Here is a 24,613-nt window from a genome sequence, read left to right on the forward strand (position 1 = left end):
ATCTATATTGAATTTCTTGTGAAGATAGTCATTGGACGGATATATGGCATTTAAGATTTTAAAGTGATTTTCTTTTGCTTTAGATGGAATTGGAAAAAAAAGATACTTAGTCAAAAACCTCGAGTTATAATCTTTAAACAAATATTTTCTTTTTAATTGAGAAGGAAAAAGTTGTTTGGTTAGAATTGTCCTTAAAAATTTATTATTGCATGTCTTTCCTTCAAATTGATGATCATCAATAATTAAGGACGGTTCACGAATTATAAAGGAAGAATAGGTTGAACTGGCTTTAGCCATCTGAATCATTGCAGGGGGAATGGCTTTCACAACTTTAGTGAATTTACTTTGAGTACATGATAAGCCATAATTTTCTATGAATTTATTATATGATAATACATTGCCGTCATTGTCTAAAAGGTGTAAAACCGTCCAAATTCCATGATCCATCCAATCCTTATAAAAGATGGATTTTCTTTTTATCAATATACATCTGTTGTTCCAAATCGAATTTGTATGTGGAGAAAAATTATGCTTGTAAATCATTTTCCTGTACTGAAGAACCTGTTTATGAAAATTGGATAATTTAATTGGTAATTTGGAAATTTCAAAGTCACACTTTAAGAGAAATTCAATGCCACCAAGCTTCTCGAAAATTACTTTGGGGAAATAAAACCAAATATTGTTTGAATTGTTTATGAAAGACTGTAACCATTTGAGTTTGATGGAACCATCCATTGCTTCAAAATCAATCGCATTCAAACCTCCTTCTTCAAATGACTTCACTACATCATTCTTCCTAATATAATGTTGCTTGTTTCTCCAAATGTAATTAAAGTTAATTTGATTTATATTATTGATTAGTCTATTGGAAACATATAAACATTGTGATGGATAAATCAGTCGAGAGATACCTTCTGTTTTAGTAAGCAAGACACGTCCAAAGATGGAGAGGTCTCTTTGTAACCAGCTGATTAAAATCTTTTTAGATTTCTGGGTAATATGCTCAAAATTTAGATTTTCTCTATTATTTGTATTCTTTGAGATTATAATACCCAAATATTTAATTTCAGTTTTAGTAGCTATGTTAAGAGAGATACTGGGTTTACAATCATGAATAGTTAATATTTCGCATTTCCTAATATTCAGGTACAAACCAGAGGACTTTGAAAATAGTGAAATTTCATTTAGTGCGAGAGGAACCTGTGACATGTTCTTTAAAAACAGTGTAGTATCATCTGCTAACTGACTTATGATCAACGGGGCTCCCATCAAATTCAGTGGTTGAATATTTGGATTGTGTTTCATAAAAATAGCTAAAAGTTCTGTTACAATAATGAAAAGTAAAGGAGAAGCTGGACACCCCTGACGGATTCCTCGACTGACGTTAAATCGTTTAGACGTACCAAAAGGTAAAGAAATAGAACTATTGATGTCAGAGTATAATAAAGAGATTAAATTTATGAATTTTTTTACCAAAACCAAAATACTGTAAAGCTTTTAAAATGAAAGGATGTTCGACTGTATCAAATGCTTTATAAAAGTCTAAAAAAAGAATCACACCATCATCTTCAATTAAGTGATTATAATCCAGTAGATCTAAAACCAATCTAATATTATTGTGGATAGAATGATTCTTAAGGAACCCGGATTGCGTTTCACTAATAATCTGATCTAAGCCGTCCTTTAATCTGTTTGCAATAACATGAGCAAGAATTTTATAATCTGTGTTCAATAGAGTAATTGGTCGTAGATTATCGATTAATCTTTTATCTTTACCAGGTTTGGGAATAAGGGAGATAAGACCCTGTTTCATTGTCGTTGCTAATGTTTCATTACAAATGATTTCCCTGATAGTTTTGAAGAAAAATTCTTTTATTTCTTTCCAGAAGAACTTATAAAAGATGGCAGTCAAGCCATCCTGACCAGGAGCTTTGTTCATTTTCAGTTTGTTTAAGGCTTGATCTAAGTCATCCAGTGATATATCAGAGTCACAAATTTCTCTGAATACAGAATCAATTTTTGGAATAAAAGGTTCAATCTGATCAAAAAAAGTTAATGAATCAGTAACTAAATATTTAGATGAATATAAATTTGAATAAAATTTATGTATTTCTTCTGCTATAGTCTTATGATTTGTGCATTCTTCCCCATTTACAATTAATGTATTAATAGATTTCTTCTCTTGCCTCCGTTTTTCCAGATTGTAGAAATATGAAGTACTTTTTTCACCTTCTTCTATCCATTTTGAACGAGCTCTAATGTACGCTCCATGAGCCTTTTTCTTGTATAAATCATCTAACTGAGCCTGTAAAGACAAAAGGGATTTCTTATCAGACTCTGACATAGTGTGTCTATTACAATAGTTATTTATATTGTAAAGTAATTTACTTTCGAATTCCTTTTGTTGTCTACTTTTCACTTTACTAAACGTTATTGAAAATTCTCTAACTGTAAATTAAAAAAATTCCCATCTATGTATGTAAGTGCCAATTGTTACATCATTGTAAATTTTATGGAGGAGCTCTTGAACTATCTTCACATACCCATTATCAAATAACAGATCTGCATTGAATTTCCAGTAACCTTTTTTAAATTTTGCTTTATTTCCAGGGTTAAGTTTAAGAGTAATAATACTGTGATCTGTCAACGGGGCTGCTGAGATGGAAACATGTGAAAGATCTATATAGTAAAGTCGACCCCAACCACAGATCTAATCTGGACATATTATTTCCATTTGGTTTAATCCAAGAGAATTGAGTAACTCCAGGGTTTTTCTCTCTCCATATATCACTTAAATTGTTTGAATCAATGAACTTTGTCAGAATTGGATTCCACTGATTAACACTGTATCTAGGAGGATTTCTATCCTGCCATTCATTTGGAACAAGATTAAAGTCGCCGCCTAGTAATATGGTCTGTGCGGTATAAAAGTTTATGCTCTGAACAGTGGCGGTCCTAGCCTGTTTGGCGCCCCGGGCGAACACGCCCTCTGGCGCCCCCACACACACACACACGCACGCACACACACACATATGAAGAGAGAGAGAGAGAGAGTATGCAAACGGCTACCAAACAGCCATCATAATTCGTCATACAGTGAGAACAGGACAAATCAACAATTGACACTCACTAATTAATATTATATTATTGTATATATTGTTTGGAGTTTAGTCTGTTACTGTTACTATTTTTACCATTTCTTCTTGGAGGAACTGTAACCCACATAATTTCCTTAGGGATTAAGAAAGTATTCTGATTCTTAATGTTTTAGGATACATGACCTGCCATTATCCAATGACACATCTGCTTACCTGTATCTTTTGCTCGTTTCTCCTTGTAGGAGCCATAATTAAATGTATTGAATTTTAATGATCACTGGGTTTTCATTTGTTTGGTTGCTATGGTGATGTGTAATGGAAGTCACGTGGGTGCTAGCGGTGACATTAAGAGGGCGTTGTCAGTCTGTCTTTCACTGGTCCGAACTGTGATGTTTGAATCGCGAGCCGATCACGTTGCTCTGTAAACTTTTCAAGCACTTTAATAAACAAGCAAGCAATTCCACCTCTCGCATTATTGCGTACAGTTGACAGCGCGTCAGGCAAATAGGCAAGCTCAGTCCCCAGCATCTAGCGACTGTGGAAGTCGCTACACTCCTCTTCTTTCTCTTTTTTTTAAACTTTCAAAACGGGTTGTGTGTGAGACTTTAAATCAACAAAATATAAAATATACATTTTAAATTGTTATTGATCCCTTTACCCCGAGTCCTAAAGTGTATATTTATGTTCTTACTCTTCTTATATTTGTTGTTTGTTTACTTGCACTGCTGTAACTGGAGCCTCGTCGTCTCGTCTCTCTATATACTGGACTGTATGTAGCGGAGATGACAATAAAGTTTACTTTGACTTCAGCAGCGAGCAGGCGCACCGAGGGCTCTCACGCTCACTTTTCGCGTATAGAATTTCGAAAAAACATTGGTGCAAATTATAAGTCTGTATCATAATGTCTGCAGTTTTCGTGTTGTTGGTTTGTTTTTATTTTGTTTTATTTTGCGAGTTGGTTATTAGATGCTGCTCCAGCCAGCCAGAGAATCCCCCGCCGCCCCGCCCTCTCCTCCCTGTGCCGCAAGCAGCAAGCGCACCTCGCAAACGGAGGGCGCCCTTACTCCCAGCAAATGGGCGATAGAAAACCGATCGGTGCCTATGCCATCCCCAGTATGCGCTGGCTGATGTCGGGGCAGCATGAGTACGAGCAATTTTTTTATTTTGCCGATGCCCGTGATGCCGCCCCCCACCACGATGCCGCCCTGGGCAACCACCCGTGTCGCCCGTATCTAAAACCGCTACTGGCTCTGAAAGGACATCTGTTATTTTTTCCAGCATGAGCTTATTTAGAGTTACAGAGGAATATCCATAAACATTTACTAGAATCACAAATGAACCATCAATATTCAATACAACTACCAGCCAGTGTCCTGAGTTATCAGCCTGAAAAGTCACGACCTTCCCTGGACATCGGTAGAAACAGAGAGCTACTCCAGCAGAGTGGTTGGATCCGTGGCTGAAGAGGATTTTTTCACCCCACTGATTTGACCAGAAGGTGGCATCAGTGTCACTTGAATGAGTTTCATCATACTAAATGTTGTTCCAGGATCAACATTGCAAGTGACCAATCAGAATGTTGTGACGTCATACTTTTGCGACTTCGGGGAAAACCGCCGTAAAATAAAAAACTGTACTTAAGCTGCGAGAAACAGCCTCTGTCCGCCGATCAACGGACCCTGACCCTAACCCTAACCTTAACCCTTTAATGAAGGGTAAGCATAATTGATATTGTCCTCGCAACATTGGAATTTCATAAATGCACGAATGGCTTGGCACGCAAAAGAATAGCGTGACAACAATGTGATTGGTCACTTGCAATGTTGAACCTGGAACAACATTTTCATGATGATCCGGGAACAACACCAACACGACGATATCAGATCATCCGGTGCACACAGTGGCTGTGTCCCAATTCAGGGTCTGCACGCTTGAAGTACGCATTTCAAGTGTGAATACGTCACCGCCACGCGACGACGGCTGTCCCAATTCAAAGTGTACTTCAAATGCATACTCCAAATGCGCCGTCGATTTCCCCAAATATCAGGCGTGGTCCGGTGCACGCTTTGTGGTCCCATATATCCCACAATTCATAGCGCAGCGGTGGGTGTGGATAATTTTGCCGCAAAATACGGCAGAAGGGAGCGGCTGAAGAGTGAACTGGCAAAAGTAAGTACTGAATATTATGTCACTTATTTATGTACGAATGTTTAAGAACGTTAAAACATTACTGTTGGCCACATGTCGGGAAAGTTATGTGACATTAGTGATGTTTGTACTTTCAGCGTTAACTTGGTTTTAAAGCCTCTACTTCTAAATATATATATAGTTGACCTTAATCTTACAGAGAATGTGATGATTTTATGGATAATTAAAGTCAGTCATATATCCACAAACACAACAAGCTGAAAGTCAGTGATGCTGCTCGGTTTGCAGTCCTGAATATCACGGCACAAGCAGGATTCACTGCACTGTTAATGTTAGCTATGTTATATTGCTGCCTCTGTTCGGTGGTGTCGAGCCAAACAGACTTTAACGTGTGTTTGAACGAGCTGACGGTTCACTCGTTAAGCTGAAAGAAAGATGCTTTAATCACAGGAGTCACACATGTGTCCACTGTACCATCTGGGAACTCTTCTTGTTTAGCACTCGTAACAACACAAACACTAAATCCTCCTTCTTTTGTGCTGTTTTGTAGCAGTGTATACACCCGAGACTGTCACCTGTCTGTCTGTCCTGCACTCTCTCTCTGTTTCTTTCTCTCTGATTGTGGAATAAAAGTATGAACATGTATTTATAAGTTACACTTGTGTTTGAATCCTGCAGCTTATCACACATTTGATTTCCATGTGTGACGACTGCAAGTGTCCAGAGTGAGGACCGACTGAGGGACCCACTGCTGCACATCATCTGTGAGGCTTTGCACCCCTGATGATCCACCAGGACAAACTCAGCAGTGTGTGAGGAAGAGGAGGAGGAAGAGCCAGCAGCAGCTGACAGATGGAGAGAATAGACAGACTGTTCCCTGTTTGTGAAGGACTGCTAGGAAATTTTTAAATAACTAATTGTCTGTCCTGAATCAGTCTTATTAGGTAATGTTCAAATAACTTTATCATCCCAGTGTTTTCAGTGTGGGAGAAAGTACTCAGGGCCTTCAAGTTACACACTATAAAAGGCAGCAACAAGTTTAATATTCAGAAACCTAAAGTATGTATCAGCAGCAGAATGGACCTAAAAATAAATGTTTGTTTCAGTTCTATGAAGCTTTGAGTATTTTTGGATTAGTAGCACTGCTGTGTTTGTTGCATCATATTGCTGTAATTGTTTATATGCTTTATATATTCTGAGCTAAGTTGATCTATAGTGTTACATCATATTCTATAAGGATGTTATGTGTTTGTATACTTTCTGCCCAGTTTGACCCATTTAGCAGAAGTCAGCCTGTTTAATGCTCTGATATCTATTCTGTATGACTTAAAGCAGTTATGACATGGTCTGATTTTCTCACCCAATAAAGGAATATTTAATATATCAGTCTACTCTTTATTGTATCAGAAACAGTTTTCACAGCTCGTACATTTGCTTTAAAACCAAGTTAACGCTGAAAGTACAAACATCACTAATGTCACATAACTTTCCCGACATGTGGCCAACAGTATTGTTTTAACGTTCTTAAACATTTATGTAAGCATTGAGCCAAATGTATGTAAGCATTGAGCCAAATGTAATAATGCCAACATATTAGACGAACAATATTTGTCTCTTATGTATAATACATCTATATATACACTGTCAAAGATACTTGTCTTTGAGTGAAGATTTAAGGTGATAGGAAATATAACTACAACTTTAATCTTTGACCCAGAGTTCAAGCTCACTGCTGTAATATATCCTGTAATATATATATATATACCATAATAATCTGACAATACATATAATATTGGCCATATTATATTTACATTACCACAGTGAGATGATTTTAGTCTCATGAACAACATTAGCTGATTGTTATTTACTAACTAATATTGAAATGACTGTTCAGTACAGAAATGAAGCCCAACTATCATGTTTTACAGTCCCGTGGTCTCAGCCTCAGATACTCAACTAATCAAAGTGATGTCATGACAAAAATGAAGGACCAACAGAAAATTTTTTCTCCTTCATTTCTGTCAAACAAAGCTGTATGAAACGTTTCTTGCAGATAGTATCATGGTTGCTAGGCAACCTGAACAGCGCGACAAGGGCTAGACCGTCCCATTTCACAAGCCTCTCACTTCCGCACTTCCCGTACTTATAGTACGCACCGTCCGTAGTACGCGTAGTGTGCGTACTTCAAGCGTGCATACCCTGAATTGGGACACAGCCAGTGTCATGCTTATTTTTTTTTCCTCTACACAATAGAGCCACAGTAGCTAGATTTACTTATCAAAACGTTAATTGTTAAAAGTTTATGTTTGGTGAGCTGTTTAAAAAGATGCATTTAAAATTAGCTGCCATGTTAAAATGTTAGTCTGTTTATGCTCACCCCTATTTTGTAGAGTTAGGTAGAATTATCTGTTATACACAAATTTGGACATCTGCACCATAAATGCACCACTGGGATTACAAGTAAAAAAGGATGTGTAAATGAGCTTTGGCATCTCATTATTTTCCTATTGCTGAGTAAGTATCTCGATGCTGTCAACAGTATTGTGCAGCTGGACACTTCTCGTACAAGCACTTCATGTTTACTACTGACACTCAATCAAATCTCTAAAAGCAACCAGGCCCTCCTCTGCCTTTGCTGCATGCCAACGCACCTTGGTGAACAGAGTTTAGTATGGGTGAAGAGGCAAAAATGTGGAGTCAAAAGCTAATACAGAAAAAGAAACTAAAAATAGATTCAACAAAATGTGTCAAATTAATGTTAACTGTTAACATGCCAACACTGTGAACAGTAGTGCCAGCAAAAACTTACAAAGAGGCTTTTATGGTTGCTCACTTGTAGTCACAGGAGGTTGCTGTTTTAGCACCAGCCGTGGAAGGTGCAGGATGGAAATCTCAGTCTAAGAAGGCTAACCTGCCACTTTTCATATCCTCCCTGGTGAATTTGATGTGACATTTCAACAAACTTAAGGAAAACTAACTAAGAGAAAAAACAGCCTGTACCTTGAATCTTTGCTGTAGGGACATAACCACAGTTTGTGCAACTGGCAACTAAATCTTCCCAGGCTCTTCACCTTCCCAAATCACCATTGTTAACATCCACTCATCAATGCAAAGGAGAGAGGAAGAGCACCTGCTGCTACTTCCTCTTTTATACCCTCCCTTTCCCATTACATATGTAAAATAAGCCTTGCACTTTTCTGTCATCATTTGAAACTCTCACTATAGCCATTAGGTAGCCAATGACATGCAGGGCACCTTATGCATACCTAAATTGTTGAATTTTGGGTTCAGTCAGAGCACAGGGTGCAAAACAATTTCTTTCCAAAGGCCATAACCACCCTTAACTCATACACGCACTGATAACACAGTCCCACCCCCCATTTTCCCATTTCCCTTTATAAACCACCACTGTGCAATACCAAATTCTATGTGCAATAACCCGAATTGTATATACATAACACTATTTATTTACATATTTACTTTTTTACACCAGATTGTATATTTGTACATTTTATATATTTTTTTCTGTTAATACTATTTATATGTATATAGTGCTGCAGAACTGCCCCCCCCCCCCCCACACACACACATGTTTGCACTGAGTTGGAAATGCTCTGTGTCTCACTGTACAGCTGTATAGTGACAATAAGGGGATTCAATTCTATTCTAAAATGTTCTTTGTAGATGGTTTCTGGAAGTATAGATACTGAAGCCCCAGTGTCCAGGACCTGAGCGTTTCCCCGTGGTGTTTCAATGTCCATTTGGCAGGTGATTTTATCACAGGCTGCAGCCACCAGTTTATGATCATCATAAACAGCAACAGCTGATTTAAATACTCTGGCAAAATGCCCTTGTTATGCATTTATCACATTTCACTTTGCTGCAGGACAGTTTTTATCATTAGCCAGGTGCTTATCAGGGCCACATCTGAAACAATGACGTTGTTGCTCTTTATCACTTGCCTTTTTATGCCAACCTTGAGGTGTATATCTGCAACGCTGAGCTGATTGCGCTTCCCTCTTTTCCCAAATTATTTGTATGACTTCTTATTTGATGCAGAACACCTGATTGTTCTGTAAATACGTTGAAATGTTTTTTTTAAAAATGCTTTTGCTGCATTTTTAGGTAAATGGCTGCATATGTGGCATATGTGCTTTGTTGTTTGTAAAGTTTGTGCATAGGTTTTTACAACTTACAACTTATATTTGCATTTCGAGTAGTGAAAATGACTTGTTAAACATGTTTGTGGTTGTTACAGTTAAAAATATAATTCCTTTTCCTAGCCATTAGTTACTTTTATAATACTGTAACTCAGTTACTTTTTTAAAGAACACATTTTGTCACATTACAGCCACAAACATGAATCAATTTTATTGGAATTCCACGTGAAAGACCAATACAAAGTGGTGTACACATGAGAAGTGGAACGAAAATCATACATGATTCTAAACATTTTTTATAAATAAATAACGGAAAAGTGGGGTGTGCGTAATTATTCAGCCCCCTTAGGTCTGAGTGCAGTCAGTTGCCCATAGACATTGCCTGATGAGTGCTAATGACTAAATAGAGTGCACCTTTGTGTAATCTAATGTCAGTACAAATACAGCTGCTCTGTGACGGCCTCAGAGGTTGTCTAAGAGAATATTGGGAGCAACAACACCATGAAGTCCAAAGAACACACTAGACAGGTCAGGGATAAAGTTATTGAGAAATTTAAAGCAGGCTTAGGCTACTGTATAGCTGTCAGACTCCTGAACTCTGCCTCCTGACATCTGACCCACGTTAAACTCATGGACTGAACATACACACACCCACAACCACCTACACACAGACAATGGACAAAAACAAACAAATGGACAACTGTACCCTCATACACACAATAATAACATGGACTGAACCACCACAGCCACTATCACTTTATATAGCCTCTGTAGAAATTATCCACATATTTCACTTATCTTAACTGCACTACTGTATAATTCTGAATAAATAATCATTCTGTACAATACGATAATTTTAATTCTGCAACTGTTTATAACTTGCATAGTTCATATTTCTGTATAGCTTTTTTTATTTATATCCTGTTCATAGCCTGTACATAGCTTGTACACCACTACAGCCTGTACATACTTATAGTTATAGCATATTATACACATATCATACCTTTAACAGACCCATTTCTGTAATATATTTTTATATCTATATTATTGCTAATATATATTTTGTAATATATCTATATCATGGCTAAAGCAGTTCTGGATGGATGCAAACTGCGTTTGGTTGCCTTGTACTTGTGACATGTGCAATGACAATAAAGTTGAATTCTATTCTATTCTAATTCTACTCGGAAACCAGAAATTCCGAGTTCCGAGTACAATCGAAAGCACCACGATTGCAGTTTCCGTGTTGGACATGGGTGGTGGTGACAGTCGAAAGGACATGTTTATGGAGATTTTGACATACATGCCTAAAAAGAGCCGGAAAAAAATGCAGAGCTTATTTTAACAGTTCCTCTGTCCGTCTTTCCTAACACATCCTAACATGTTTTACTAAGAGATGAAAATAAATATGACATGAAATTCTGTTCTCTTTTATTGTTATCATTGTTACATAAAATCAGTATCCATGTTTGTTTTCAAAAACATACAGAAACAGGTTTATTTTGTTAACAAAATAACAAACCATGGCATAATTACAAATAAGATTAACATTATACATATTGTTCTTGAATAAGATATCCCTTTTTTTTGTATATGATATAGAAAAAACACAATGTTGTCTGCAGGTTGCCAAGAAGTTACTCTGAACCTGTCTCCCGGAATATGATAGTGCTGTTTTTTAATAGAAAATGTTTTATCTCGGATGGAAATTTGTCAGGTGAGTTGCCAAACCTGTCAAAGTAGCCTTGCTTGTCTTTTGTGATATATATACGCCAGCCAGTACTCCCCATGGAAAGCCTGATGGATTTGTGTTCACAATGCCCATGCATGGATAATCTGCTGATGGTCTTTGTTGGCAGATGATAACATGCTAAGACGCCCAGAAAATGCACCCCGTTACCCATTCTTTTAACAAAGCTGGTTAGTTCTATAGTATTCATTTTTTGAATCTTTAGTAGTAGTCCAGAAGTACTTGTCTCATTTTCGATATCTTAACGACTGAATCAAAAACTGTCACGGCCTGACGTGAGGGGTGGGGAAAATAGGACCCAAAACGCAGGACTCTTCACTGCAAACAGTGCGTTTATTTACAGTGCAATAAATGTCAATAAATCCCCATGCTCTCCCTTTACTCCCATGTCGTGTCTTCCCCGAAAAGTCCGTGTCTTTGTGCTCTCCGCTCCCGTGTCCTCGCGCTCCCCGTGCTCGCTGGCTTCCTGTTTCCACACGCCTCCTGGGGGAAAAGTACCAGAGGCAGCCCTAACACACAAACTCTCACCGGCATGCACTAACTGACTTCATACACTAAGTTCAGACACTGACGTGAAGTCTTGCGCAATAATCCCACGTCGAAGGGAACGCCATCACACTCTTAAATAACTCCCCCGACGAGCCTCATCAGCAGCAGGTGCGTGGCATGGTCTTCAGATGTGGCCAGCCCTCCAGCAGGACCACACCCACCAGGCCTCCATGCAGCCTGCAGACACACACACACACACACACACACACACGGGTGTATGTGGTATGGTGGGACTATACTACGTCAATCCGCCCGGCGGTGGTTTACGGGGACTACCGTTTCCAGAGGACTTAGAGCCAAGGGAGCGAGGTTAAAGTGTTCGAAAAAATCTGAAAAAAATTTGGGTCACTTCAGACCTAATACACTCCCTATAGAAGTCTAGATACACTGATACACACCAACCAGACTCTATTGTGTTTTGTGGAGACATTGTCCACTTGACAACGATGTGTTTTATGAGGTCCACAAAAACCAATATCGGGACTTTAAAGGGACAATGATGTCATTATTAAATAGCTCATCATTACCATGAATACACATCTGACAGGACACAGGATTACTGGGACATCATTTTATTAGTGTTCTTGGATCTGAACATTAATTTTAACCATAAAATTAATGGATCTGAACATTAATTTTAACCATAAATAAAAAAGAAATCTAACCCTAACCCTAACCCTATGGACAAAAATGCCCACGCTAACCACAGAAATATAAAAATATAGAAGTTTAAAGGTAAATATTAAGGGGAGAAAATATGCATTTATATTTTTTTATTTTAAATATAACCTGTCAAAAAAAAAATATTAAAATAAGAACCTGTCAAAAAAACTAAATAAATTAAATAAAAAAATTATGAAATACAAACTACTTCTGTAATTAACAAGAACTTTTTTTTTTTAAACAGAACATCAGGCAGCCTGCTGCACAATAACTCAGTTTTAACAACAGTTTGGCCATCTGACCAAGATGTAAAACCACATCTGGCTAAACAGTTATTTTAGTTCATTTTTTTCTGCCTTTTTGCAGTTAATCCTCTGTTTCTTACAAAATCTCTTATGTTTTGAACTGTTCTTCCTGCCAACATCGGATCTTCTACCAATTTGCAATGACTGCATTCATTTTTGGTGGCCAGTTTCCCTTCGTTTATGTGGTCTTTAAAATGCCTCATCACTGCAGCAACCTCAGCCTTGGACCACATGTTTTTGGGAGCTCTTCGGGAATTGTGGGATTGAGCAGCATTTTTATCTGGAAGATATATAAAGTAGTAGTAGTTAAAACAAACAAACCAAACAAAAAAAAAACCCAAAAATCATTTGCTTGTAAAAAGAATGGATGCTACCCTGTCCTAACTTCTGAAATGTGTTGGTACCATCAATATCAAAACGAGCTAAAATTCTCTTTGAAAATTTATCAAATTTCTAAAATGAGACAACATTTAGTGTTCCACTGTGAATAAAAGACTGAATAAAAAGTTGAATAAAAGTCTCTTGATGCATGCTCAATCATCCAGGTAAGTAAATCCCAAAACGTTGATTCTGTTAATCTGGATGTAGCGTTTTCAGTGGGAGAAACATTTTGTCACTCATCCAAGTGACTTTTTGCCACCACTCTGCAGTTTGCCATATGTTGCAAAGTGATGAAACAATAGATGATGAACAATTCAAGAACCTTAAAGCACAAACATCTAAGTGACGAAACATTTCTCCCACTGAAAAAACTACGTTCAGATGAACAGAATCAACCTTTTTACTTACTTAACTGGATAATGAGAATGCATCATGCAAGCACCATAGTATGTCCCATGAAGTAGTCTGTAGACAGGCCTCACCCAGTCATTAAATTGTTTGTCAGCTATACAATTACCCTTGAGCTTCTGAGAATAATAGACTATGCATAATGGCTGTGATGTGATGATTCCGTCAAATCCCTAGAATTAAAGCAGGAAGTCTACTTTAACACATATGGATATTGTTTGATTTTAAAATCCATTGTGGTGGTGTAGAGAGACAGAATTGCAATGCAATTACAAAGAACGTGTCCATAAGCTTAGAGAACCAACTGCACCCCTTACCTTCAGAGGGAGCAGCAGTCTCACTTGCTGCAGGCATTATGAGTGGTTCTTCATCTGCTGATTACACAATTTGATTAAGTTTTAATATTTGTAACAAACATTTTATCCACAGAAACCAAGCTAGTGGTAACTTACCACAATCTACAGTGTCTTGGAGCTGCGCTGTGTTTGTGGAATCAGCTACTGCATGTACAGGCTCACTGGTGCCACACGCCGACATTGTGAGTGCTGTGTCATCATCATCTGATTCACTCTCACTGTCCTTTGTTTCAGCATCACTTAATGCAATTTCATCTGAGAAATTGTGGGAAAAAAAAACCCAACACAAACACAAACCCCCCAAAAACCTCACATTAACAACGAGATGACAAAATACAGAACAAATACTGGAAATTATACTTTTTCCACAGTACATAGTTTTACTATTTAAGGCCACCACTCTGCAGTTTGCCAAATGTTGCAAAGTGATGAAACAACAGACTTCAAGAACCTTAAATCATGGACATTTAACAGAATGGTCTGTGCTTTTAGGTTTTAATTCTGTTGATAAAGCATAATATTCAACTACTGCCCTAATATTTGCTCCTTTCAATACAAACCTTCAATTTCGATCTCATCCAGTGACTTCCCCTGGATCTGGGAAAGATGTCCTTTTTCCAGTGTTAAAAGCAGTTTGGAAATCTTGGCCAGCTGTGTTGTGGGAACTGGTAATCTGTAGAATTCGCGGTGAACGCGGATATCATGACCCAGGAAATCTGCAACCTGATCAAGTTCATTGTTTTTCAAATTAAGGACTTGTGAGAGTGTGGCAACATGTTTTCTGAGCTGTGTCGATCTTAGATACTCAGGGTGCTTTGCTCCACACTGGTGTGCATGAACACGCAAGGAGTCCATTCCTCTGTAATGACTCATTGATCGGGGTCTTGCAAAGAGGTAGATATTAGTGGCACAAATACCACAGTCAGGCCTCCTACTAACCAGTAGTGACAGAGCATCCAGCATGCTTGGTGTTAGCAGAACTGGAACATTTCTGTCCCTTTTTCCCATTATTTCTATTCTACAGAAATAGTTACAGAGTCTCTGTTCCATTTCTGAGAGCCCCATGGAAACATCTGTGTGGAGTGCCGTTTTGTCTCTTTCAAGAAAACTTTTGAGGCGCATCTTTGAAACCTCTCCAGAACGTCTTCGATTGAACACAATGATTTGTGAGAGTGTAACTTGTGCAAGTTGGGCATAATTCTGAGCTGTGGCTTCGTTCTCCAAGCTGCAAAAGGCACTTTCTGCAGATTTTTGAAGGTAGTGATGGAGAATCCGAACATCTTCTGTAAAGGGCAATGTTGATGGCTTGTTAAACTTTGCCTCACTCAATGTGTTCAAGGCACGGTGAGACACCATCTCGGACCATTTGGAGACATACAACTTCTTGAACGCATCAGTGGACTTGATTAGGGCTTCATCCTCTGTCATGAGGGCACGACAATGGATAATGTCAGACATTTTATGCAGTGTATGTCCCAGTTTCAGCGCAAGGCTTGGAGTTTTGTATGACAGTGTCTCTTCATCAAAACCTGAAACTTTCTTTACTGCTTGCACAACTCTCTGGAAGTTAGCAGGCTTAATAGCTTCTTCGATGTTATGCACTGAGAATTCTGTACGCAGACACAACAACAAACGTCCCGCTTCACGAAGCTTCTGTCGTATATAATCATACTTAGTAGGGTCTTGCCCATGTTTATTGTAGAGGGACTGGGCAAACTGAATAACAGTAAAGTCATTTCGCACAGCTGAGGCAATCTCATCTTGTTTCATAACAGCAAGAACCTTCCACACTCCACTTGACACCTGCGGATAACACTGAGACTCCAGAGTTAAAGCCAGGCCGAGTACTTTGGTTCTTCCAGGTTCTTTATCCGTGTCATCTTTTGGTTTGTTAGGACATCTGCGGACATGTCTCCAAAGATCCTTGCGAACATACATCCCTTGACAATAAAAGCAATGAGCAAACTTTCCCTCTACTGCTTTAATCTTGGGTCTTCTCTTCACTTTCAGTGGTCCCACTCCACCATGCAACACTGCAGCATTATGCTTAAAATTTCCCTTATTTCTCAATTTCTCTAACAGGCTTTTACGCTCGTTTGAGTCTCTAGGCAGGGAAAATGCATGCACAACATCAGGAGCTGTTTTGTGCGTTTTCAGGTGGCGGGAAATTTTAGCTTGTGGTTTGCCACAAAAATAGCAGTAATTTCTTTTACTTAAAGTCATTTTTTCTGATTCAGTTTCGCAAAGCTCACTTTTATCTTCTGGCTTGTCCTTTGTCAAGTTGTGGATTAAATTCGTTGAATCTGATTGTTCATGCGCTTTGGAGATGTCATCTTGGCATAGCAGACCTTTTGATGTGCTTGGCAATAATGAGATGTCTTCATCTGAATCTTCATCATATGACTCTGAATCTGGCACATATTCTTCTTCTGATATGCTGTGGTTGCCATCATCATCGCTTGATATTTGATCCAGAACTGTATGTGGCAATCCATCTTCCCCTGAATATTCAGAAATTTCTTCTTTCTGGAATGTAAGAATAAAAGTTATTTTAATTGATCAATACTTTAGACAGGTAAAAAAAATAAACTGAAAAAAAGTCAAGCCAAATATGAATGGGATACACACCTGTGTTGACTGGTGACAATTCTGATTTGACAATTTTGCAAGGCAGGATTTGTGCCAGACCCCTAAACAAACTGAAACACATTTTGATAGACTTCATTTAGCTTTGCAGTTCTATTTAAGTGAAGTAGTTTTTTGTCAAAGCATTGCAGTAATGTCAAATGCTGAAAAAAAAACCAAAAAACAAACTGTTCACACTTAAGGATATTTTAATGACTACACATACACTGCTAACCCCCTCCCCCCCCAAAAGGACATCCCAGATGTGAATGAATGAATTATTCTTATTAAATACTTTGTTCTTCAGGTAGTTGAATGGCATGAAAGTGTGTAGTTGAATGTGTGTGGCCTCCACATGCCTGTATGACTTCCCTACAATGCCTGGGCATGCTCGGGATGAGGTGGCGGACGGTCTCCTGAAGGATCTCCTCCAACACCCAGACTAAAGCATCCGCCAACCCCTGGACAGTTTGTGGTGGATGGAGTGAGACGCGATGTCCCAGATGTGCTCAATTGGATTCAGGTCTGGGGAACAGGCGGGCCAGTCCATAGCATCAATGCCTTTGTCATGGAGGAACTGCTGACATACTCCAGCCACATGAGGTCCAGTGTCATCTCGCATTAGGTGGACCCCAGGGCCAAACGCACTAGCATGTGGTCTCACAAAGTGTCCGAGGATCTCATCTTGTTACCTAATGACAGTCAGGCTCTCTGGCAGGCACAGAAATGCCACCCCACACCATTACTGACCCACTGCCAATATGATCATGCTGGAGGATGTTGCAGACAGCAGAACGTTCCCCACGGCATCTCCAGACTGTCACATGTGCTCAGTTTGAACCTCCTTTCAGCTGTGAGGAGCATAGGGTGCCAGTGCCGAAGTTGCCAAACTTTGTGTTTTCTGGCAAATGTCAAACGTCCTGCATGGTGTTGGGCTGCAAGCTCAATCCCCACCTGTGGACGCTGGACCCTCAAGCCATCTGACCATTTGAGCAGACAGATGCACATTTGTGGCCTGTTTGAGGTCATTTTGCAAGGCTCCTCTTGTTCCTCCTTGCACAAAGGTGGAGGTAGCGGTCCTGCTGCTGGGTTGTTGCCCTCCTATGGCCTACTCCACATCCAGGTAACACCTCCATGCTCTGGACACTACACTAACAGACACAGCAAACCTTCTTGCCACAGCTCACATTGATGTGCTACACTAGATGAGCTGCACTACCTGAGCCACTTGTGTGGGTTGTAGACTCTGTCTCATGCTACCACTAAAATGAAATCACCACCAGCATTCAAAAGTGACCATAACATCAGCCAGAAAGCATAGGTGCTGAGAAGTGGTCTGTGGAGTTACATCGCATTGTTTAAGTGTTCCCTTTATTATTTTGAGCAGTTTATGTTATGGAATGGGGAATTGAGGACAATCCCAAGTATACCATTTTTACAAGGTCCTGCACCAAAGAGGTAATACTACATTTCTTTAATTAGATGTGACCACCCACTGATTAAAAAGGGAGCAGTGTTCATTTCAGCTAGTCTTAACTTGTTGAACTCTATTAATGCTTTTTACTATATACTGTACCTATTCACTAAGTGTCTCATCTTTGCACTTATAGCCAAGCCACTTGAGGGAGGAAACCGGTCCCACACACTGAATGCACTTGTCCAAAGATGATATTGTTGTGCACACCAGACGATGACTGTGACACTGTTAGCAAAATATTGCAACATTTACAGTCAGGTCCATAAATATTGGGACATCGACACAATTCTAACATTTTTGGCTCTATACACAACCACAATGGATTCCAAATGAAACGAACAAGATGTGCTTTAACTGCAGACTGCCAGCTTTTATTTGAGGGTATTTACATCCAAATCAGGTGAACAGTATAGGAATTATGACAGTTTGTATATGTGCCTCCCACTTCTTAAGGGACCAAAAGTAATGGGACAATTGGCTTCTCAGCTGTTCCATGGCCAGGTGTGTGTTATTCCCTCATTACCCCAATTACAATGAACAAATAAAAGGTCCAGAGTTCATTTCAAGTGTGCTGTTTGCTTTTTGAACCTGTTGCTGTCAACTGCCAGGATGAGATCCAAAGAGCTGTCACTACCAGTGAAGCAAGCCATCATTAGGCTGAAAAAACAAAACAAACCCATCAGAGAGATTGCAAAAACATCAGGCGTGGCCAAAACAACTGTTTAGAACATTCCCAAAAAGAAGGAACGCACTGGTGAGCTCAGCAACACCAAAAGACCCGGAAGACCACGGAACACAACTGTGGTGGATGACCAAAGAATCCTTTCCCTGGTGAAGAAAACACCCTTCACAACAGTTGGCCAGATCAAGAACACTCTCTAGGAGGTAGGTGTATGTGCGTCAGAGTCAACAATCAAGAGAAGACTCCACCAGTGTGAATACAGAGGGTTCACCACAAGATGTAAACCTTTGGTGAGCCCCAAAAACAGGCAGGCCAGATTAGAGTTTGCCAAATGACATCTGAAAAAGCCGTCGCAGTTCTGGAACAACATCCTATGGACAGATGAGACCAACATCAACTTGTACCAGAGTGATGGGAAGAGAAGAGTATGGAGAAGGAAAGGAACTGCTCATGATCCTAAGCATACCACCTCATCAGTGAAGCATTGTGGTGGAAGTGTCATGGCGTGGGCATGTATGGCTGCCAGTGGAACTGGTTCTCTTGTATTTATTGATGATGTGACTGCTGACAAAAGCAGCACAATGAATTCTGAAGTGTTTCGGGCAATATTATCTGCTCATATTCAGACAAATGCTTCAAAACTCATTGGACGGCGCTTCACAGTGCAGGTGGACAACAACCCAAAGCATACTGCAAAAGCAACCAAAGAGTTTTTGAAGGGAAAGAAGTGGACTGTTTTGCAATGGCCAAGTCAATCACCTGACCTGAATCCGATTGAGCATGTATTTCACTTGCTGAAGACAAAACTGAAGGGAAAATGCCCCAAGAACAAGCAGGAACTGAAGACTGTTGCAGTAGAGGCCTGGCAGAGCATCACCAGGGATGAAACCCGGCGTCTGGTGATGTCTATGTGTTCCAGACTTCAGGCTGTGATTGACTGTAAAGGATTTGCAACCAAGTATTAAAAAATGAATGTTTGATTTATGGTTCTTATTCTGTCCCATTACTTTTGGTCCCTCAAGAAGTGGGAGGCACATTTGCAAACTGTTGTAATTCCTACACCGTTCACCTGATTTGGATGTAAATACCCTCAAATAAAAGCTGACACTCTGCAGTTAAAGCATGTCTTGTTCGTTTCATTTGGAATCCATTGTGGTGGTGTATGGAGCCAAAAATGTTAGAATTGTGTCGATGTCCCAATATTTATGGACCTGACTGTATTTGTTTTGGACAGTTGGAAAGGTGAGGTGTTTTCAATTCAGTTGCAGATATCAACTAATACACTTCATCCCAGTATAAAATTTGAAGGCAATCAACCTCTTCACTTTTTTCTACTGGAACCATTTTACTGGGATTAGGGGAATTGATTCTTTCACTTTGTTGTTATCTAGAATAGTTAATTGAGTTAACACTGCAACTTCTTAAAAACGGCACATGCATTCTTATCTGTGTGGAGTGGGTCAGAGTAAAAAACAAAAAACCAAAAACAAAATAAAAAAAAAACCAATCCTTCCTTATTTGCTTATCCTTGCGGCTGGAACCTATTCCAAATATGATGGGTGTACAGTGCCTCTCACCCGAGTTGTATCTGGGAACTACAGATTCCGCCCAAAGACATGCAGTTAGTGGGGTTAGCTGGACTGGTAATTCTAAATTGCCCATAGGTGTGAGTGTGGTAGAGTCTGTCAGTGTGATACCCTGCGACAGCCTCTCACTCCAATTAACAACTGATTCCTTTGCAATCATCCGTCCTCTTCCACTTATCCTTATCAGGATTGTGGGGTAGCAGGTTTGGGGCCTATACCAGCTACCATAGGGCAGTACAACCTGGACAGATCACCAATTTAACATGGAAGGAGAAGCATTTGCATTCACACCAAAGGGCAGTTTTGAATCACCAGTTAACCTAACCCCATAAGCTACATCTTTGGACTGTGGGAAGAAGCCAGAGTACACAGCCAGAGAGAACCCATGCACTACAGCAGTAAAAAGTGCCTAAAACAAGTTAAGAAGTTGTATAGTACTATCTATCTTAATGTTCAAGCCTGAGTTTCAAACCATTTCAACATAGAAACAAAGCACATGTAGTCAGTTCTGCATGCTGTAGGTGAAACTGTCAAAAAATAAGAGAAGACTCCTCCTAAAACCAGAGTGATGTCACCATGAAGCAAACTTTGACGGAGTCCCCCAATAACAGTGTGGTCCTCCTAAGTCACATTTGGGTGGTTAACACACACACACACACTCAGATGCTATCCAGACTTGCACTTTGAAACAATGAAAAGGACCTACAAGCCACGGTCCATGTAAATCACATTACACCCAGGTGACTGCCAAACACACACACACAGCATCCATAAAGAATGATGATAGATTAAATTATTAGTTCATTAAGTGGTACACTGGATTATATTTACCCTTTCAGGCTCTGGATGTTTCAGGTCCAGGTCATTGTTTGGAATGCAGTTTGGTTGCGGCTTTAGGCAGCTCACAGTCTTCTGAATCTGGCTGGTCTCAGTCTTCGTGTGTAACAGATAGAAAATGAAAATACAGTGCATTTTTGAAGAGGTTTTTGAAACATTAAAGAAACGCTATGAGAATGATAAGTTTCAAGCTAATGTCTTTAAAATATTCACTGTCATGTATAGAGAATATAGAGAAAAATAGTCTGTGTGATTTCTTTAATCTTTTTTAAGCCATTGCTAAAGGAGTAAAACAATCACCTGTAGCAGCAACGAACTATCACTAGGGCCCATTTATCCCCGAGGGACAAAATTTAAACTGAATCTAACTAAAGAGGTTAGAATCACATTAAACATCAATCACTGTTAACATTTAGAAACCGAAAGCCATTTTTTATTTCTGCATACCTGCTGATATTTTTTTAGTGCTTTTAGAGGGCTCTGATGTGGCAGCAATCACAATTGCCTGTTTTCCATTAGTACCTACCCTGGTTTTTCCAGTAGGTTATAGTACCATGTAGTTTTTCAGTAACTACTGCACCAAGGTTCCAAGTGATCCAAAGTGATCAGAAAATTTGACATAGACAGACTGAATGCCAACAGGTGGCTGGTCAATGGTGTCACTCGATAAGTTATGAGTGCGCCTCCTTCATGAAAATCCAAGCCATCATTTTTGAAACTCTGAAATGTTTGAAATGGCTACCAAAATTAACAGCATGATCCCTGAATTGAACACTAAAGTATAGACTGAGCAGCAGGCATTGTGTCACCTTGAAATCCATGCTTGCTGTGGCATTTATATCACTGGATGCTCGGCTGCATTGCTATAGTGACCCCAGGCACAGTAGGTGATACTCAATTTCAATGGAAAACTAGATGCCCTAAGTCACGTTAAGCCAATTTGAGTAGGTACAAATGTAAAAATGGCTTACGGTATGCAATTTATCAGTTCCAAAAAGTACAATTGTAGAAATACCTTGCATCTCCAGGGCCAATCCGAGTCACCATAATTATAGTCTATTTCTTCCCCTGGACTCATGTCTCTGCTTGCAAATAAGCATAGATGGGGCTTTCCATTGATATTTAATATTTTCATCTTAGCACTTGGACTGATGTGGTTGTCGTTGACAAGTCTGCCTAATGACCCATCTTCTTGAGATGCATCCACACTGTGGGGTTAGGCAAAAAAGTATTAGCTTAACTAGTTTTTGTTAGGAAGCTTTTTTTTCATAAATCAAAAGCAAAGTGTAATTTAATCTTAATCAAACTACACTGATATAATACGCACCACCAGAGTTTTCCATCAAACTTGAATTCAAACATGAACACCTTCAGGCTGTCATGATAAACTCTGTGTCTCCGCTCACATTCGTCTTTTGTTATGAGTTTACCTCTGTATTCCAAAAGGAAGTCTCCTTTTTGGAATGGAACAGTCGTGAAAATGCCCCGACCTGAATTGCAGAGGCATACCAAGTGAGTGACAAAAGACAAAGTGACAAACTCCAAATCTAATCCAAACTAAAGACCAACTTACCTTTGAAGGCATTTATGTAGTGGATATCAAGTCCCAGTTTGTCCCTTCCAGCAGAAACATGACAGACTGCATCCTCCCGTGGAGGAATGCGTCTCCTTCGCATGTTCTCCTGTACGTTTTGATTGCCTGTATTACCAAAGCATATAAAGTATTACGATTATCGTCATCATTGTCATCATCATCAGTAGTAGTAGAACTAGCAGTAGTGTAGTTTACAGCATAAACACAGCTGACTTATTCATAGTCCTAATTTATGCCTTCTTTTAAAATGTTAAAGGCCTAGTTCTCAAAATGGCGACATGTGACATTTCTGCAATGGCGACTGCAGAGAGTGATACAAGTACTGAGAAAGCTTAGGCATCAAAACTGTAAGAAGTTTTTTCTTCAGGCATATAAATAAATACACGATTAAATACACTTATACCCCTTGCTTTTATTTTAGGGCTGTTAGCAGAATGGACAGACATTGGACAAACTGCCCGAAATTAGATGACAGCGACATCAGGGATTTTGACTCAGACTGCGCTGGTTTAATTGTTAATCACGTTAGTCGCGATGTCGGCATTAACACGTTTAAGCCACATTAATGCTTTAACACCGAGTAAATCCTAACACGGGTTAGCCCGCTTTATCGCGTTGACGCGGTTAGTCATCAGCCCTATTTTATTTACTCAATGACAAACGCTGAGGCAGTTTTACTTCTTCAAAAACTAGCTAACAGTCCATAAAGCATATATTAAAGCAGTTTAATATAAGCCTGTGCACCTATAATTTCATATAGTATTAAAGTCATGGTGCATTTTACATTAAAAAAGGCTTACCTTTGTGCTTTTAATCAGTCTTCGTATTGCCGTCGACATGTACTTGTTAAAGGGCACGCGCGCAAAATCATTTCCGGTAGGTACCGCCTATATATATAGCCTACCAATCACAATGACTTCCGGCCGTGTGTATTGAAAATGTGTATTAAATTGTAGTACTTACACACATCCAGTCTAACTCGAAACGTCGCTGTGCAATACACTGGAATACACAAAAATCAGGTGAGTGGTATAGGTGGACTTTTAAGAAAATCAGAAAATCTTTTAATTATAGTTTAATAAATGAATTTACACTACAGTTTAAGCAAATACAGGTCAAAAGATAAATAATGACCTCAAAAGAAGTAGAAAAAATTATTATTTAGACACTTAAAAATGCATTTACAATTCATGTTTTAGGGGGACACATGAATACACACCAAAAAGTCGAAATGTCCCTGTAGCCCAGGTACAGTGTCAGGTCAACTGTCCATCCATACCACATAGACGCACGCACACACACACACACACACACACACATGCCTATATATGTGGAGCACAGAATGGCAGCATAGTGCAGCAAAAACAATAACAATAGTCCACACTGCTCAAGGACCCTGGGTCCCTCAGACCCAGGTCCCTGACAAAAACAATAACAAATGAGTGTCACTGTGCGATCCAGAGAATTTCTGAAATGGGTTTCTAACCTTATGTTGCCCGTTTTTAATTAGAGACACATTCCCTGCATGGCCTTCACAAGCTTCCAGGTTAAAGCAGAACAATGTGTAACCAGCACCAAAATCTTCATGTGTTATAGCCAGTGGTCTGTCCTTTAGGTGGCGCCCTGTGGTCTGTATCAACTGGTAATACTCTGACGTATTGCCCCCTTTGAAAATGTGGCTAGAACGGTGTAGCAGGGTAAGAGTAGCTTTTGACATGCAGATAGATGTGTCTGCATGAACAGATTGGGTGTATAACTCCCTGTAATTTCCTCATTATTGACAAAACCAACTACAACAAACTTGTACATGGTCTTGCAAAGAAATTAGTGTCCCTTCAGAAAGTTTTTAAACACACTATCGGGTATCTAGCGTTAGGGTGTTTTAGAGCTTTGCTGTGTGCCAACCTGACAGTAGGTGATACGCTCACCTTTTTTATAAACAAGCTTGCTGACACAAAATGCAGCAAATTTAAACACACTGCAAAATATTCCTC

General features: G+C 39.3%; 1 protein-coding gene across 3 annotated transcripts; it reads right to left on the reverse strand.

The window, feature by feature from the left end:
* Positions 1 to 12,619: 12,619 nt before the first annotated feature.
* Positions 12,620 to 23,471, reverse strand: LOC134631314 (histone-lysine N-methyltransferase set-1-like). Of its 3 annotated transcripts, XM_063479522.1 has the most exons (10): positions 23,420 to 23,471; positions 22,599 to 22,724; positions 22,353 to 22,515; positions 22,041 to 22,233; positions 21,020 to 21,121; positions 16,447 to 16,517; positions 14,379 to 16,344; positions 13,915 to 14,073; positions 13,780 to 13,836; positions 12,620 to 12,953 (listed from the first exon to the last, which is right to left on the reverse strand). In XM_063479522.1, exons 7-10 carry the CDS (start codon positions 16,039 to 16,041, stop codon positions 12,706 to 12,708), a joined length of 2,127 nt encoding a protein of 708 aa, XP_063335592.1. In that variant the 5' UTR covers positions 16,042 to 16,344; positions 16,447 to 16,517; positions 21,020 to 21,121; positions 22,041 to 22,233; positions 22,353 to 22,515; positions 22,599 to 22,724; positions 23,420 to 23,471; the 3' UTR covers positions 12,620 to 12,705. The 3 variants fall into 3 exon arrangements, with proteins under 3 accessions (XP_063335592.1, XP_063335593.1, XP_063335594.1); XM_063479523.1 differs by lacking the exon at positions 23,420 to 23,471 and having other exon boundaries at positions 13,780 to 13,833; positions 22,599 to 22,915; XM_063479524.1 differs by lacking the exons at positions 12,620 to 12,953; positions 13,780 to 13,836; positions 13,915 to 14,073; positions 23,420 to 23,471 and having other exon boundaries at positions 15,658 to 16,344; positions 22,599 to 22,915.
* Positions 23,472 to 24,613: the final 1,142 nt, after the last annotated feature.

The sequence above is a fragment of the Pelmatolapia mariae genome, linkage group LG7 (genome assembly GCF_036321145.2).
Source record: "Pelmatolapia mariae isolate MD_Pm_ZW linkage group LG7, Pm_UMD_F_2, whole genome shotgun sequence".
Lineage (NCBI taxonomy): Eukaryota > Metazoa > Chordata > Actinopteri > Cichliformes > Cichlidae > Pelmatolapia > Pelmatolapia mariae.